The sequence below is a fragment of the Gracilinanus agilis genome, chromosome 4, assembly GCF_016433145.1.
Source record: "Gracilinanus agilis isolate LMUSP501 chromosome 4, AgileGrace, whole genome shotgun sequence".
Classification (NCBI taxonomy): domain Eukaryota; kingdom Metazoa; phylum Chordata; class Mammalia; order Didelphimorphia; family Didelphidae; genus Gracilinanus; species Gracilinanus agilis.
This window is the reverse complement of record NC_058133.1, coordinates 240,211,571-240,230,606: the sequence shown is the minus strand read 5'-3', so window position 1 is coordinate 240,230,606 and position 19,036 is coordinate 240,211,571. Positions and strand designations below refer to the sequence as shown.

The window sequence follows — 19,036 nt, the reverse complement described above, 5'->3', positions numbered from 1 at the left end:
ATCTCTTTGGGGTACAAACCTATGGTTGGATCAAAGGGCAGGCATTCTTTTATAGCCCTTTGAACAAAGTTCCAAGTTGCCAGCCAGAATGGTTGGATCAGTTCACAACTCCACCAACACTGCATTAATGTCCCAGTTTTGCAACATCCCCTCCAGCATTCATTACTCTCCCCTTCTTTCATTTTAGTCAATCTGCTAGGTGTGAGGTGATATCTCAGAGTTGTTTTGATTTCCATTTCTCTAATTATTAGAGATTTGGAACACTTTCTCATGTGCTTATTGATAGTTTTGATTTCTTTATCAGAAGATTCCCTATTCATGTCTCTTGCCCATTTATCAACTGGGGAATGGCTTGATTTTTATACAATTGATTTAATTCCCTGTATATTTGAGTAATTAGACCCATATCAGAGTTTTTTGTTATGAAGATTTTTTCCCAATTTGTTTTTTCCCTTCTGATTTTGGCTGCATTGTTTTTGTTTGTACAAAAGCTTTTTAGTTTGAGGTAATCAAAACCATTTATTTTATATTAGGTAATTTTCTCTAACTCTTGCTTGGTTTTAAAATCTTTCCTTTCCCAGAGATCTGATAAGTAAACTATTCTATGTTCACTTAACTAATTTATAGTTTCCCCCTTTATATTAAAGTCATTCACCCATTCTGAATTTATCTTGGTGTAGGGTGTGAGATGTTGATCTAAACCTAATCTCTCCCATATTGTTTTCCAAATTTCCCAGCAGTTTTTGTCAAATAGTAGATTTTTGTCCTGAAAGTTGGGCTCCTTGGGTGTATCATACACTGTCTTGCTGATGTCATTAACCCTAAGTCTATTCCACTGATCCTCCTTTCTGTCTCTTAGCCAGTACCATACCATTTTGATGACCGCTGTGTTATAATACAGTTTAATATCTGGTACTGCTATGCCCCTTCCTTCACATTTTTTCCCATTATTTCCCTTGATATTCTTGATCTTTTGTTATTCCAAATGAACGTTGTTATAGTTTTTTCTAATTCAGTAAAAAAGTTTTTTGGTAGTTTGATAGGTATGGCACTAAATAGGTAAATTAATTTGGGTAGAATGGGCATTTTCATTATGTTAGCTCATCCTACCCATGAGCAATCAATATTTTTCCAATTGTTTAGATCTAGTTTTAAGTGTTTGGAAAGTGTTTTGTAGTTGTTTTCGTATAATTCCTGTGTTTGTTTTGGTAGATAGATTCCTAATTATTTTATATTGTCTAGGGTGATTTTAAATGGTATTTCTCTTTCTCCCTCTTGCTGCTGTGATGTGTTGGAAATATATAGAAATGCTGATGATTTATGTGCATTTATTTTGTATCCTGCAACTTTGCTAAAATTGTTGATTATTTCTACAAGCTTCTTAGTTGATTCTCTAGGATTTTTTAAGTAGACCATCATATCATCTGTAAAGAGTGATAGCTTAGTTTCCTCCTTGCCCACTTTGATACCTTCAATTTCTTTTTCTTCTCTAATTGCAACTGCTAGTGTTTCTAGTACAATGTTAAATAATAGAGCTGATAATGGGCATCCTTGTTTCACTCCTGATCTTATTGGAAAGGCTTCTAATTTATCCCCATTACATATGATACTTGTTGATGGTTTTAGGTATATACTGTTTATTATTTCTAGGAAAGGTCCTTCTATTCCTAGACTTTCCAGGGTTTTGAATAGGAATTGATGCTGTATTTTATCAAAGGCTTTTTCAGCATCTATTAAGATAATCATGTGATTTTTGTTTGTTAGATTTTTGATATGGTCAATTATGTGGATGGTTTCCTAATTTTGAACCATCCTTGCAATCCTGGTATAAATCCCACCTGATCATGGTGGATGATCCTCTTGATCACTTGCTGGAGTCTCTTTGCTAATATTCCACTTAAAATTTTTGCATCTATGTTCATTAGGGAGATTAGTCTGTAGTTTTCTTTCTCTGTTTTTGATCTATCTGGCTTTAGAATCAGTACCATATTTGTGTCATAAAAGGAATTTGGTAGGGCTCCTTCTTTACTTATTATATCAGATAATTTGTATAGTATTGGGATTAGATGCTCTTTGAATGTCTGATAGAATTCACTTGTGAATCCATCAGGCCCTGGCGATTTTTTCTTAGGGAGTTCTTTGATGGCTTGTTCAATTTCTTTTTCTGATATGTTATTATTTAGGTATTCTATTTCTTCTGCTGTTAATCTAGGCAATTTGTATTTTTGTAAATATTCATCCACATCACCTAGATTACTATATTTATTGCCATATAATTGGCCAAAATAGTTTTTAATGATTTCCTTAATGTCCCCTTCATTAGGGGTGAGGTCTCCCTTTTCATCATTGATACTGTCAATTTGGTTTGCTTCTTTCCTTTTTTTTTTATTAGATTGACCAGTACTTTGTCTATTTTATCTGTTTTTTCAAAATACCAGCTTCTAGTCTTATTTATTAATTCAATAGTTCTTTTACTTTCGATTTTATTAATTTCTCCCTTGATTTTTAGTATTTCTGCACTCAGGATTCGTGTCTGGGCTTGCATCCAGGCCCGCACTTGTGACTGTGCTAAGGGTCTGCGTTCAAAGTCCACGTGTATTCTTTAGCCTCCTGGGATCTTAAGTCTTGCTGCTATTAGGAGCAGGCCCTGGTGTCCCCAGGTAGCTGCCAAGGACTTAATCCGTGCCCCAAATTTGCTCTAACTCTTGTGTGCTGGCTTTGGCACTGTAGGTGGTGTGGGGTAGGGGAGGGTGTTGCTCAGCTCGCGTTTTAGTGAGAGGTGTTTCACCCCTTTATAGCATGGAAATGTCCTGATTCCACGTACCTCCAATGCTGTGCCCTGTTGTGGGGTCCCTTTGTTCCTCTGTGTTTGTTTTTATGTCTTCTTGAGGAGTCCTGTATGTTTTGGTTAGGAGAGGTTAAGTAGCTGCTTTTTTTCTGCCTCCATCTTAAGCAGGAACTCTTATTACTTTTATATTACCAAAAATCTCCCTAGTATCCCCTCTCATCTCAGAATCATCCAATAAACTACTTGATATCTTTGAAGAAAAAAGAAAATAAGCAAAACTGATCCAACCCATTGGAAAAGTCTAAAAATATCCACCCCTGTGGATCTCCCACTTTTATAAAAGGACATGTCTAAAATCGAACTCATTAAGTTTCCAGCCAACATCTTTCCTCTTTCTAAATTCCTTATTATTGTTGAGACTTTAGCATCCTCCCAATCAGGCTCAAAATCTATGTTTCATCCTTGACTCCTCACTCTCTTACTTCCTATATCCAATCAGTTATTAAGTTCTGTTATTTTTACATTGGTAACATCTCTTAGACAGACATCTTTCTCTTTTCTGACATTGCAAGCATCCTCTTGTAGGCCCTCATTATCTCATGCCTTGACCATACTGCAATAGCCTGCTGATTGTTAGCCCCATGTCAAGGATTTACCTATTCTGTTGTTATTGTTTAGTTGTTAGGTTGTGATCAACTCTTCATGATCTTGTGGACCACAGCATGCCAGGCCCTTCTGTTCTCCACTATGTTCCCAACTCTGTCCAAACTCATATTGTTTTCATGACACTATCCATTTTATTTGCTGCTTTTCCTCCTCCTTTTGGCTTCAGTCTTCTCCATCATCAGAATTTTTTTCCCAATGAATCCTGTCTTCTCACTATGTGGCCAAAGTATTTAAGCTTCAGCTTCAGTATTTGCCTTTCCAGTGAATTAGAGTTTATTTCTTTGAATAGTGATTGCTCTGATTCCCTTGCTGCCCAAGGTACTCTCTAAAGTCTTCTCCAGCAACACAATTTGAATGTCTTGATTTGGTGGTGAAATAGGGGAAAGGGGGGTGACAGGAATACTTGGTATGGCAGTTAAACACTCAACTTAGCCAGGGGAACTAATTAACCTTTTGTGAGTCCTTTGGGGTTATATTGAGACAACATTAAAGTAACATTAAAGGATTTTAATAATAAAATAAGGTAACATTAAAGGATTTTAATAATAAAATAAGGTAGGGCAAATGGGAAATGGGGCAAACTATTCTTAATAGCTAAAGGAGGGAAGAAACAGGGGTTTAGATGGTCCAGGAAATCAGGGCAGGGAAGATAAAACTTATACTACACTATACTAGGCTAAATGCAAGCTTGACAGGGTTTTGGGGATCTCACTGCTTGCTCCAACAATGTTCTCAGCTGTCCCAGGGTCCAGGGTGTTAGTACAGTCCACAAACTCCAATAGGCTGTCACAGACCTGGAGGTCCACCCTCCAAAGCTACTTATGCAGACCTATTTGTAGTTCCTCAACATGCAGTCCAAGTGGGGTTTCTCCAGTGAGATCAGGGCACAAGTTCCTCCACCAGTGGCAAAAACTCACAACTGTCCCAGAGTTCAAAAGCCCTGTGATCTTTCAGCCACATTCCAAAAGCCCTTAGAATGTTCAGCTCAAGCTTGCATTTTCCAATATAATTTTCTAAATTTTTCACTTATCTACCTTGACTTATTCCTTATTACAATGGCACTCAGCTTTTGTTATAGTCTATCTCCTCATTCCAGTCTATCTCAAATATAGCATCCTCTTGGGTCTTATTTTGCTTTGCTTTTTAAAAAAGTCCTTTATAATCTGGCTCCTTTCTTTCTTTCAAGTCTTCATACATCAGACTCTTTTCCACTCTCCATCTCTGACCATGGGATTTTTCCTGGGTTGTCTCTCATGCCTATAACTTTCTTCTTCTTCATCTTGACTTTCATAGGTTGCTTTCCTTCAAGCCTCAGCTAAAGTATTGTCTTCTCCAAGAAGTCTTTCCCAGTCTTCCTTAATCTTCATGTCTTCTCTTTGATAGTTTCCCCAATTTATTCTATGTCTTGTTTATGCATAGTTATTTGAATGCTATCTCTTTCATTAGATCACTAGTCACCAGGTTAGAAAAAAAATCCTTAGTATAAAAGCAAAAAAAAATTTATATTTAAATAGTCACTACCATCTCCTAATTGATAACAATTGTATTGGGATAGATAGGTGGTTCAATGGATATAGAGGTAGACCTGGAGATGAAAGAGGCCTGCATTCAAATATGGTCTTAGATACTTCCTGGCTGTGCGACACTGGGCAAGTCATTTAACACCAATTGCCTAATCCTTACCCACTGTACTTAGTATCAATTCTAAGATGGAAGGTAAGGGTAAAAAAACCCAAAACAACAATTTATCTTTATTTAGAAAAAAAGATCTGAATAAAATTGTAAGAACATATTAACTAAAGGATACAGAAACTTAGAACTTAAACCTCTACCATTTTAGACAAAAGAGGAAATGATTTACCAGCCAGTTGGATTTCCTCAAAGAAGACAGATCTCTTTTCGTCCCAGCAGGATTTTTATACAATTAGTTCAATGTTTCCATTCAAAGTGTCCTCTTTCAGCTTCTCTCCTTTGTGGCTGCTTCTCTTCTTCCCAATGAAAAGATATCCCATCCCCATCCAGTACAAACTATAATATCAATCATATTTTTTCCTCTGACTAGAAAGATTATCCAGCCTTTTTTAAATACTAGACTATACTTCTCAAGATCCTAGCACATCTTTTGAGGATCCCAAGAAACTCAAAATCCAAAGTCTTAGATTTTGAATCCAACTGGAAGACCTCAATGAACTAAAATGATAAAAACTACTAAGTTGTGCTCACCTGGGCAGATGTACTGTGAAGCTTCTGCAATCCATTCTTAAGCCTCTCCATTTTTGATGTCAGCTCATTGCCATTCTTGACCAGTAGGTTCTGATAGAGTCTGATCTGTTCCAGGAAGGATTTTGGGGTGGTGTAATTATACCGCCCTTCATTGTTCAGGTAAGAGTGGGACATTTGGTTGACACTCGTGTGTACATAAGCCATGAATTTACTAATTGACTCTTTTACTGCAGGCTGAAATAAAAGAGATGGTTACAAAACAGCTCCCCATACTATAAACACAGATTACTTCCTCCTCCCACCCCCTAGTCTCTAAAACTTGGCTTCCATTCCATTCTAGGAAGGGTTATGGGTTTTCACTTTAACCCTGACATTCTGGGGAAGATCCTGTTGTTTAGAACCAACAAAAAACTCTTCTCAAAGGTGGTAAACTTCCCAGAGAGTGGCAGTTTGGCTTTCTATTTCCACACTTACATCAATGTTCTCTATGTTTTGTAAGAAACGCAGGCCCACTGACTCTAGTGCCTGCTGGGGCCACTCATGAAACCAATCAATGGCTGTGCAGTTCACAATGGCTGGAAATTTCCTGCTGCGGACTCTGAGCTTATTCCCCACAGGGGAGAAGCAGAGTACAACCTGAGGAAACAGAAGTGATAGAGAATGAAGAAAGAACAAGGAAAATACTAACCAGAGAAATAGATATAGCCTCAAGCTTCTTTATCACTTGGAAAATAGAAAAGCAAACACAAAGGTTGCTTCATATCTTTAAAGATGTGCAAATATTTCTGTCCCAGAAACTGAGGACTTCATGTGTTTCCTTGGTAACATGGTTCCCATATAGTGATAGGAAACACATCTTTGAAATAGTCAACAAGCATTCATTAAATACCTTCTGTGTGCCAGGCACTGTACTAAGTGCTAGGGATACAAAGAAAAGACAAAACATGGTTACTACTTTTTATCTTTTAAAAATATTAATTTTATTTTTAGTTTCAAATTCTCTCTTTCATCCATTGAAAAGGCAAGAAATATACAACCTATTATGAATATGAAATCAAGCAAAACTAATTTATGTATTATCTCTATCCAGAAGAAAAAATATGTTCCAATTTGTACTCTGAGTCCTTCAGTTCTCTAGATGGAAGTGGATAGTCTATTTTGGCATGACTTTTTTGAATTATGATAGGTTATTTCATTGATCAAAAGTTACAAAGTCTTTCACAGTTGATTATCTTTACAGTCTTTACAATATTATTGTGTAAATTGTTTGGTTCTACTCACTTCACTTTGCATCAGTTCATACAAATTTTGCCAAATTTTTCTGAAACTATCTCTTTCATTTCTTATATAGTACAACAGTTTTTTTCACATTCATATATCATAACTTGTTTAGCGACTCCCCTTAGCTTCTAATTTTTTGCCACCACAAAAAGAGTTGCTATAAATATTTTTGTAAGTACAGGTCTTTTCCCTCTGTCTTTAATCTCTTTGGCCTAGTACTAGTGTTTTGCTGGGTGAAAGGTTCTGTACAAAAATTATGCTTAATTGCTTTTAGAGTACAGTTCTTAAATGGTTTCCAGAAGAGATGGATCACCAAAAGTATTCCAATGATTTTCCTACATCCTTTCCCACATTTTTCCTTTTATGGGTGTGAAGTGGAACCTCAGAATTATTATTATTATTTAATTTTTTTTAAACCCCTTACCTTCCGTCTTGGAGTAAATACTGTGTATTGGCTCCAAGGCAGAAGAGTGGTAAGGGTAGGCAATGGGGGTCAAGTGACTTGCCCAGGGTTACACAGCTGAGGCCAGATTTGAACCCAGGACCTCCCGTCTCTAGGCCTGGCTCTCAATCCACTGAGCTGCCCAGCTGCCCCCCTCAGAATTATTTTAATTTGTATTTCTCTAATTTTTAGTGAATTTTTTTACATGACTTTTGATAGTTTTGATTTCTTCCTCTGAAAACTGCTTGTTCATATGCTTTGACCATATATCAATTGAGGAATGGCTATTCTTTTTAAAACCCTTTTTAAAACCTTACCTTCTGCCTTAGAAACAATACTTTGTATTGATTCTAAGACAGAAGAGAGGTAAGGGCTAGGCAATGGGTGACTTGCCCAGAGGCACACAGTGCTAGGAAGTGTCTGACACCAGATTTGAACTTGGAACTTCCCATCTCTAGACCTAGCTCTCAATGCACTGAGCCACCTAGCTGTCCCTGATGGCTATTATAGATTTTCCATATATATTACACATATATATGAATAAGATTTTTGTTTAAAATTTTTCTGCAAAGATTCTTCTTAATTTTCTACTTTTCTTCTAATTTTAGTGGCACTGGTTTTGTTTGTTGTCGGGGTCAGTCTGACTTAGTAAAGAAGGAGCCATGAATAAATCTCAGAGAAGACACTTCTGTGTTCTGTCAAAGGTCATTGTGCCTGGGCCTGTTTACCTGAGCAAGAGGTGGTTATCTGGATGAACTCATGGCCCCTTGAAAGGTTTGGGTTTCTGGTACTGCCTCTTCATAAACAAGATTGAAATGCTTTCTTATGTAATGACACAATGAATTAGCAGAAAATTCTCTATAAAAATGTAACTAAGGATTATTAAATGGAGCTATGTAACTACTCCCACCTGACCCCAATTTCATTCTTCAGCACTCACACACTGATAATAGCTTCCTAGGGCTATTAGTTTGTGTAAAAACTTAAACATTTTTTATTGTCAATATTTTACCTTTTTATCTTTTGTGAGCTACTCTATCTTTTATCTGGTCATAAATTCTTCCTCTCTCCATAAATCTGTGTAAAGGGAACCCCATCCTCCAGAATCATGTACTGGGTCATCCTACCTGTGTCCCAGGACTGCTAACTTTATGTCACGTGACTGGATATCAAGTGAGTGTACTCCAAACCTAGGTTATGGGAGAAATGAACTAGGCACAATGACATGGAAAGGATCAGGTTAGGATCCAGGGATAAAGCAGAAGAAATAAAAGAAGGGGTTCCAGGAAGTGGTCTTCCTTTAGACATGGCAATGAAAGGATGATGGCTGAGATAAAAAGCCATGAGGGGAGCACCCACATGGCAAGATTAGAATAGGGATAATCTCCCTCTATATGCTCTCTATTTCAAGTAAATATGGAAATTAAGGACCAGATTTTTAATTAAGCTTTAACAGATGGCGACCAGTTTGGAAAAGGACCCTCACTTCTCCTCTAAGTTTGCAGAGCAGTTGTAAAATAAACAAAAGGACAGATTAGCCTCATGGCCAATCACCATTGTTCTGATATTGCTGAAGCTTTCCACCATTTTTTGGTGCTGCTGCCACTTCAGTTGTTGCTGCTTTTCCCACCCTTGCTCTCCCCACTGCCTGGATTTTGGTAAGATTGCCTCCATATGGCCCCAGCCTTAGCTTAGTTGAAGGCAGAGTGTTGGAGAGAGGAGTAGACTAGACCTCCCTGTTCATGGCATGGCCAGCACTGGTCTTAGCTGTGAGGATTACGATCAAGTCTCCTGCTCACAGCCCCACTCTGGTCCGAATGGTGACAGCTAGCCAACCATTGTTTTGCTGCTGTGAGCTACAGGTCTTCCCTACCCATGGTCTACAGGACCCCTACTACAAATGGCTCTCCCACTTAACATTGAAACCTAATTCAGAGTTTTGTTAGGGTAACTTCCTATGGAGCTTCTCAAGTGGGAAAATACCAGCAGGGGCTCCTGGTCCCTGAGCCCACAACACCCAAGCCTTTTTCCCAACCCCTGACTCCCTGCTGAGTGGAGCCAGGTTGGGACTACTCTGCTTCTCCACTTCCCCACTCCTGGACCAAGCCTTGAGCATGCCCAGAGCAGGGGCCCCTTGCCATTACCCACACTATCTACTCCTGCTCGGCTTGCAATGCCACAACAATCCTAGCCCAGGGGAGCTTCCATGCTCCTGGCTGTGAGGGTGGGAACTGGAACACCAGTCCACCCTCTGGACCCTGACCTCAGACTTCTCTAGCTTCCCAGTGGGGTTGAGACACCTTGCTCCCAGTTGTGGTTAACGGTGCATGGTGGCCAGTACAGGAAAGCATAACACCATCTACAGGCAAGAAGTAAAAACTGTAGGCAATTTAATTAAAAAAAAAGAAATATAATCAAATAATCAAACTGAATTTAATCAAATTGAATAAATTAATAATATTAAATAAACTGAATAAAATAAAATAAAACCAAATTAAGCCAAACTAATTCAATGTAATGTTAATTAATTAAATATGCTAATTCAATGGTTTATTATTTCAAACATAATAATAAATTTTAAAAAATGATTATTACTATTATAAATACATATGTATTATTGGTACTATTGCCTTGCATTGGTTTCTTATTTAACACTACTCTAGCTTGGTTGCTTTCTACAATAAAATTGAAGGCAATTAAAAAAATGTTTTGGGTTCCTTTCATTGTTTGACTTGCCCATTCAGCAATAGTCAGAACAGCTCCTTCTGAGCACTGATAGTAATAGATTTGTGCCATGGATGCTAAACTCCTCACTCCAGAAACCATAGATAACTCAAATATAGGTCTGTTCCCTCTAAGGCAGGGGTCGGCAACATATGGCTCTCGAGCCATATCTGGCTCTTTTGAGGGTCAGATATGGCTCTTTCTGCAGGAGCCATTAAGTCAATTTTTTTCAGGTGCTGTTACAGGAGTGCACACTGTGAGCACTGTACGGCTCTCACAAAATTACATTTTAAAAAATGTCGTGTTTATGGCTCTCACGGCCAAAAAGGTTGCCAACCCCTGCTCCTTATCATAAACTAGGGAATGCTCCTTATGATAAACTAGGGAACTAAGTAAATACTAGAAATCATATACCTTTCTCTCCACAAAATGTGGAGAGATTTAAAGAAAAAAAACACACTGTCCTTTGAAGATGAACCTATAGTGATAATAAGTTTGAAAGCATTTACCAAACTTACAATCTTAACTGGATAGATGGAATGACCTGCTTCATGCCCTGCAAACAGAAAGATAAAGAAGCAAAGTCCTTTCTCTTGTTAATCAGACCCAGGGAGAGGGTGCAATTTAGTGGCCTACTGAAGATCCTATATGGGATCCAAATTCAGAGTAAGATTTTATATATATATATATCAAGCTAGAAATGCATTACTAAAAGGAATGAGAGCTTGTTCTGACAGGCCAGGTATTTGGCCTAAATTTGAAGACTTGAAGCAAGGCAAAAATGAGAAACCATCTCAGTTCATGGATAAGCTTGTTGATGTGGAATGCAGGTATGTTGACCTAGATCTTTCTAGGGAAAAATATGTTAAACGCATAAGAATACAGTTTGTAAATAACTGCTACAGGGTTCTTAGGAAATAGTTTATGACTAAATGCCCTTTCTGATCCACTATGGACCTCAATAAATTAAAGAGAATAGCAGTTTATGTCTTTGACAGCTGTGAAAAGGAAGAGAGAGAGGAAACTGAATTAATGAAGTGATTAAAGAAGGATAAAAATGACTTAGAGGAGAAATTAAGGAAATAAATAGCCGAATTAAAGGAAAAAGTAAAAGAAAGAGCTGTAAGACAGACAGAGATCATAGCTCTTTTAAAGGAACCCAAGAGGCAACCAATGACTTATTTCTTGTGGGAAGGAAAGCCATGTACCTTTGGATCATAGGAACAGGAACCAAGAAAATAGAAACAGAAGAAGCTTGAGAAATAATAAGAATAAGAACAACAACAACAACAATAATAATAATAGAACCCCTAACAGGATTAGTGATTATAATAGGGTAAATTATAACTCAGACTATAATGCACCATGCCAAGGAATCTGTTATTATTGTGAGGTACTACAGAGAAATGGTCAGAATGACCAGAGGGATGGCCAAAAGTACAGCCAGAGGTCTGGCAAAAGGAATCTAGATGAATGATGGTACTTGGGAGGGGAAGGGACCTCAAAGAACCTGGAGGTGAATTTTAAGCCCTTTCAGACCCCATTGCCTTATTGATGTTAACTGTTTCAGTTTGTTCCCCTCCCTATAGTGAAGAAGTCTCTGTAATGCAATTTTAAAAATAGATCTATACCCAGAAGAAAAGGTGTATATAATTTCCAGTGAGCAACTCCAAAAGCTATCAAAATTGGAGAAAAGGACTATTGGATTCATTGTTCACATGTAAAACAGGTATTCTCTGCTAATACTGAGTGACTGTATCCTGTCACATACGTTGTATTTGCTGTTTGTTGTAATATTTGATTTTGTTTTTAAGTTTACATATTAATCTAATCTAAGATGTTCCATTATACAATATCACTTTAGTACATTTTTGTTATTAGCTATATGTTCTTTTAAAAAAAATTATGTATACTCATACCATGGATCATGTCCAAGTTTGAAAGGAAATAGAGCTCACTTTTGAGTGAGAAACCTTTGTGTTGTGCCTCTGTTTGGCTGACACAATGTCACATGGAATGTGAACTATGAATTCCTGATTTTTAAATTTTTATTGTTTTTCTTTATATTTATAATAGGATATTTGATTTTTTCTTTCCTCTTATTTTTTGTTCTTGAATACATGGAATCAGTATTAATGTTTTTGATTTGAAGGATAAGTTTACATTATCTATTAGTCCTAATACCAATGCATACCCCTAAACTTTAGACTATGAAAACCTGCCATTGATTGTTAAGTAATATGGAAATTTAAATAATAATTGTGTCTGATTTCAGAAGAGAGGATCACAAAAGAGCCACTGCACAGTGCAAAGAAGCACAAGGTCAAGGAAACCAAAAATCCCTGTAGGATTCATGAGAATCTACACCAAGAGAGAAGACTTGTTTTGAGGTTCAAGGAAGTGGCTGTTTGACAAATTCAGATGTTGGACTTCCCCTTGCCAGGTTTCTACAAGTACCTTAGTTTGGCTTTTATTTAATTCTTATGCCAAAGGGGAGTGTCCCCTAATTGGCGTTTTGCCAATGTTTTTTTTTTTTTTGTCTTTTCTTTTCCTCTTATCCTCAAATTGTTGTAATTCCCTCTTTGTAAAGTGCAATATTTTATACACTAGTATAAAATTACTTCTAAAATTATACACTAGTATAAAATTACTTCTTACTTCTAGTAAGAGAAGCTTTAGAGTTATAAGCTACATAGCTTATACATACAATACATGCAATGATTCACTGGGGAGACCTGAAATGTTAATCTTTCAGAAAAACCGAATAAGGAAGTTTTAATATGCTGGTCTCCCAAAGAATCAAAGGGGGGAATTGTATAAAGGGAACCCCCTCACCCAGAAATCATGTACTGGGGTCATCCTACCTGTGTCCTCGGACTGTTAGCTTTAGGTCATGTGACTGGGTGTCATGTGAGTGCATTCCAAACATAGATCATGGGAGAAGTGAACTAGGCACAATGACCCAGAAAGGATCAGATTAGCATCCAGGGGTAAAGGAGAAGAAATAAAAGAGGGAGTTCCAGGAAGTGGTCTTTCTCTATTCCCCTGGATGATGAAAGGATGATGGCTAAGATAGAAAGCCATGAGGGGAGCACCCATGTAGCAAGATTAGAATAGGGATAATCTCCCTCTATATCTATGTTCTCTATTTTGGGTAAATATTAATAAACTCTATAGAAATTAAAGAACAGATTTTTAATTTAGCTTTAACAGATCTGATAGGTGATTTCTTCAAACTTCACTAATTTGCTCATAATATCACCATTTACGTCTAACTCATGTATCTGTTTTGAGTTTATCTTGGTGGAAGCTCACTTAGTTTGTCTTTTTCTTTTATGTATTACCTTTGGGATGAAGAAGATCATTTTAAGTATTAAGATGGGTACCTGTTAAGTATTAAACACATGTAATCTTTGTAAAATGTTCTTTATTGAATCTGCATAATTCTGCATTCAGGGACAGTTGTGATTTTTGCCTGTACATTTAGGACTGTCATAAATCTTGGCTCATTGTCTGTTTTGAGGGTTTTTTCCGTATTACACTGGGTAAGCAAGTTAAAGTTCAATTCCTGGGTGTCCAGGAACTCTTCTGGATTAGAGACATAGACAATGTATTCAAAACAAACTCCAGCTGGGAGTGCATTTCAAAATCCAGTATCAATGTGCCAGAGAATGAGGAGAAAGGCTTTGGGAGATATGGACTCATTCAATAGCTGTGTTGTACGTGGAAGAGAATTTGGGGGTAATAATGCTATGCAGAAATTCAATTAATTTTAAGCCCTCTAAGGGCATAATCTCCACTCTCAAGGAGATCACTGTTCAACTGGGGAGATAACATGCAAACAACTACATACAAGCAAGAAAAATAAAGGATAAATTAAAAATTATCTTAGAGAAAAGGCGCTAGAATTAAGAGAGACCAGAAAAAGCAGGAAGTGAGACTTTAGCTGAGACTTGAAGAGAAAGTCAGGGAAGCCAGGAGGTAGAAATGAAAAGGAAGAAAGTTTCAGGTGATTACACTTGTGCTTACAGTGAACATAGTGGGTTAGTACAGTCACTGATAATCAGCTAGAACATTTGAGTTAATTCTCCCAAGTCATATCTAATTCCTATTGTTTGTGGGACAGAAAAATCCTTCTTTACCTTTAATTGTCTTTGGACTCTTTTAATGAAGAACTTCCAGCAATTTTCCATGCTGTCAAACAAACCCAGATTCTTGACTTCATTTCTCATATTGCTTATGATATTTTCAATTTCATCATCAGAGTATAGATCTGGAATCTCTCCTGGGAAGAAACAGAGCATGGAGTTGAAGATTTTGCCTTATTCTCCAGCAGCTCCAAAGTCAGAAAAGACATCCATTTCCAGAGTGATGAGCAAATCATTTGATTTAGGGCTCAAACTTCAGATGCATTTTTCTTGCTGAAGACAGAATTTAAAGATCATGTCTTCCTATGATACTAGTAACATAGAAATGTGACATGACTGTATGGATAAACTAAATTCAATCTTGCCCTAAAGTACAATACTAGAATTATCGGGATGTCTTAATCTTGGACATTTTCTAACCTTTTACTTTTGTCTTTGCTCTACCAACTATACCTGTGAGAAGGTGAAGGTGTGAATTGTCTGGAGACTTGTGTCTTCATTTTCACTCCTGCCATTTTCTGCCACCACCACCCCCCCCCCCCACCTTCCCATTAGAATTGTAAGAAAATCACCACTACCATTGCCTCTTCAAAGGAGGTTAGTCAACTGTTCTATTGTTTCACTTATTATCTTTGTGGTTTCCAAGAATATATTTCCCTTCACGGGCTACTGTTCCCACATATGTGTTAATTTCCTCATTAGAATTTATGGTCCTTGAGGTCAGGAACTGTGTTATTTTTATATTTGTATTCTTAGCACTTAATATAGTGCTTTGCTTGGAATATAATAGCAAACTCCTAATAAATGCCTTTTCATTCATTCATTCATGCAGATTTCATTTATTCAACAAATAATTATCCCATTTATTTATATTTATTCTGTATCTCAAAATTTCCTCATGGTAAGGAATTTTGTTAATGATGGTTTTATCAACATAAAAAGCCTCTCTTGCCCTTTTGCCAAAGTAGCAAAAATTAAGAGAAAAAGATAATTGGGAAAATTTCTTTACCAAAAATTTCTCTGATAAAGGTCTCATTTATTGATTCCAAGAAGTAAAGGGCCAAGGTGTTAAATGACTTGCCCAAGATCACATAGCAGGGAAGTGTCTGAGGCCAGATTTGAACCCAGATTCTCCTGACTCCAAGCCTGATGCTCTATCCACTGTCCTATCTAAATGTCCCAGCAAACGCATTTTAAAAAATTTTTCTGAGTTTCTAATAATTAAAGAAATGCAAAGAATAGCATACCTATTAGACTGGCAAATATGACAAATGCTGGAAGATAAGAGATATACTAAGTGTACTCTTTTTTTTTTAATTTTAAACCCTTAACTTCTGTGTATTGACTGATAGGTGGAAGAGTGGTAAGGGTAGGCAATGGGGGTCAAGTGACTTGCCCAGGGTCACACAGCTGGGAAGTGTCTGAGGCCGGATTTGAACCTAGGACCTCCCGTCTCTAGGCCTGGCTCTCAATCCACTGAGCTCCCCAGCTGCCCCCACTAAGTGTACTCTTGGTGGGGCTGTTCAAACATTCTGAAAAGCAATTTGGAACCATGACCAAAGAGTTATTATTGTTAAACTCTGCACACCTTTTGATCCAGCTATCCCACTAATAGGCTTATATTCCAAAGAAATCAAATAAAGAAGGAAAAGTGTCTATATGTACAAGAGAATTTATAGCAGTTCTTTTTGTGGTAGTCAGTAATTAGAAATTAAAACTTCTTCTTGGGTATGTGTAAACAAACTGTGATATATGAATATAATGGATAGTTTTTGTGCCATAAGAAATGATGCAACTTCAGAGTAAAAGACCTATATTATTGGATACAGAGCAAAGTGAGTAAAACTAGGAGAACAATTTACGTAATGATAATAATAGGAAGAAAAACTACTTTGAAAGGTTTTAGAACTCTGGTCAATACAATGATAAACTAGGAGTTCAAAAGAAAGATGAAACATGCTATTCATTTCCTGACTGAGAAGTGACTAATTTAAAACGTAGAAAGAGATACAGCTTTTCAGATATAGCTAATGTCATTTCTTTTGCTGGACTATGAAGCTATGTACTGATGTGAAAAATTGCTCATTGTGGGTAAGGAGAAGTAGTGAGAGGCAGAGATTAATTAAAATAATTGCTATTTGAAATAAATAATTGTTAAAAAATGAAAAAGAACAGATTTTAGTGTTTTCATGATAATTTCAGGTGGATTTTTATTACTTGGGTCCCTAACTTCTCTCTAAAGAATCTTTATCCGGTCTTCTCTACTAGCCATATTTTCTGAACACAAAAAAAGAAAAACATACAGATTACATTCATTGCAATAGAAAGAACTGAGAATCTGAATGCAGATTGAAGCATACCATTCTTTACTATATTTCCTCTAGAAATGTTTCTCTAGTGTAATCAATATGTGGCAACATGGAAATATATATTGTATGATGACACATGTATAACCTATATCATATTACATACTATCTTTGGGAGATGGGAGAAATGAGAGTGAGGGAGAGAAAATGGATTACAAGATGTGAGACCACAATTATTAAAAATTTTATTGACATAAAAATTAAATTAAGTTTAAGAAACCCACAGAGACTGTATAGGATGCCAACAAAATAAGGAGTGAAAGACGTTGAAAATAGACTTCCTATTTCCTGCCTTTTATCCAAGAAAGATCCAAGATTTCCAAGTAAGTATAGTCTCATCATTTTACTGATAAAGATACAAAGGCCCAGAGAGATAGTGATTTGACAAGGTTACAGTACTAGCAAGTAGTGAAACCTGAACTTTAACTGGTCTTTAGAGTCCAAACACATGGCTTTTACCTTCTATCATAACTATCTTGTAATTCCTCCTCATTACTCTCTTATATGCATGTTTATTTTTCATAATTAAATGTTTCCTTTGGCTTGTTTTTTTCTATTATTTATTTTTATGTCAAGCACATATTTATTTCTTATTTTATTAATTTCTTTTAATTTTCCTAGTCATATCTAAGGATCCATATTCTTACTACTTTATATCTAAAATAAGTATAACTGTTTGTTATCTTCAGGGGATTTATTATTTTCCTCCTTCCCACACAAAGGTTTACTAGTAAGGTGTCATGATTCAAAGATCTATTTCCATGAGACTTGTATGGCATTCAGTTTGATTTTTCTAATTTATTTCCTGCCTAGGGGAGGTCTAAATTGTCTTTTGACTAGCACCTCTTATGATTCTATGACTTTTACTTCCAGAGTGGTTATTTCCCTCATTTCCAAGGGCATGGGGGAAAAAGTCCCTTGGGAAAGAGAATATCCAGAGAGAAATGTCTTCTACAAACCTTGTCAGAATTAGAAAAGAATTTGGAGGTCATCTGATCCAACCTGTATCTAAACAAGAAACCCTGGATTTCCGGTTAAGATGGCGGCAGAGTAAGAAGCAGCTCTTAACCTCTCCTGACTGAAACACACAAAACTCCTCAAAGGGACATAAAAACAAGTCCAGACAAACGGAGGAACCCCCACAACAGGGCACAGCATGGAAGGTACGTGGAATCGAGACATTTCCATGCTATAAAAGGGTGAAACAGCCCTCACGAAATCTCGGGCTGAGCAACCACCCCACCCCCACCCCCTCCACACACAACACCTGTAGCTCCGAAGCCAGCTAAAAAGAAATAGAGCAAGTTTGGGGCACCCATCGAGCCATTGGCAGCTCCGGGGCTTGTTCCTGAGAGCAGCAAGACTTAGGACCCCATTAAGCCAAAGAAAGCAGGTGAAATCTGAGCGCGCGGGAGCAGGACGCAGGGCGCACAGCGCAGGCTGAGTAGAACGCAGGCACTGCAGAGGCGTGGGTGGAGGCAGACACAGCTAGGAACTAAAGCCTAAGTGGGGAACCAGTGTGGACGGGTATACGACTGTGGAAGCAGCGCCCTAAGACTTGTAAAGAAACCATCTGCAGAAGATCAAGCAAGGGGGCCCACCAGGGGGCTTGACCTTGGAAAAAACCAGAAATCAGACCTCAGGAGCCAATAGATCGCGGTGAGACACTGAGCACGAGGATAAATCTGAGAAGCTGCTGGGGTAATGATGGCTACTCAGCCTCAGGAAGTTCAGAAGAGAAAGAATAACAACAAGAAAAAGAAGTCTTTAACACTCGACAGCTTTTACACAGAGAAAATCCAGACAACCGAGCAAACAGAGGAGGAGAACAAACAAGCATCCGGACCCTCCTCAAATAAGGAAAACTCCTCACAAGCTATGGAAGAGTTCCAAACTGAGATTTTGAGGAAAATGGAAGAGATCTGGCAAGAAAATAACTGTTTAAAAGGTAGAATCATGCAATTGGAAAGTGAGGCTCAGAAACCAAATGAACTGATAAGCAAATTGAACTCCAGAAATGACCAGATTGAAAAGGAATACCAGAAGATTATGGCCGAAAACCAGAAGATTATGGCCGAAAACCGAAAGAGTATAGCCGAAAATCAATCCTTAAAGGCTAGAATTGAGCAAGTAGAAACTAATGATCTCTCAAGACAACAAGAACAAATAAAACAAAACCAAAAGACTGAAAAATAGAAGGAAACATGAAACATCTCAATGAGAGAGTGACAGACCAAGAAAACCGGTCTAGAAGAGACAATTTGAGAATAATTGGTCTTCCAGAAAAACCAGAAATTAATAGAAACCTGGACTCCATACTAACAGAAATAATTCAGCAAAATTGCCCTGAAGTCCTACAAGAGGGCAACATAGACATTGAAAGGATCCATAGAACACC

General features: G+C 37.3%; 1 protein-coding gene across 1 annotated transcript in view; it reads right to left on the bottom strand.

Annotated features, from left to right (window-relative positions):
- DNAH9 (dynein axonemal heavy chain 9) overlaps window positions 1-19,036 on the bottom strand; it is an 858,849-nt gene that overhangs the window by 301,319 nt on the left and 538,494 nt on the right. Inside the window, exons 45-47 of the mRNA XM_044675179.1 lie at window positions 14,267-14,409; window positions 6,152-6,313; window positions 5,678-5,911 (exon numbers count right to left, since the gene is read on the bottom strand). Of these exons, the coding sequence (XP_044531114.1) occupies window positions 5,678-5,911; window positions 6,152-6,313; window positions 14,267-14,409 (539 nt within the window). The remainder of the gene's footprint in view (window positions 1-5,677; window positions 5,912-6,151; window positions 6,314-14,266; window positions 14,410-19,036) is intronic.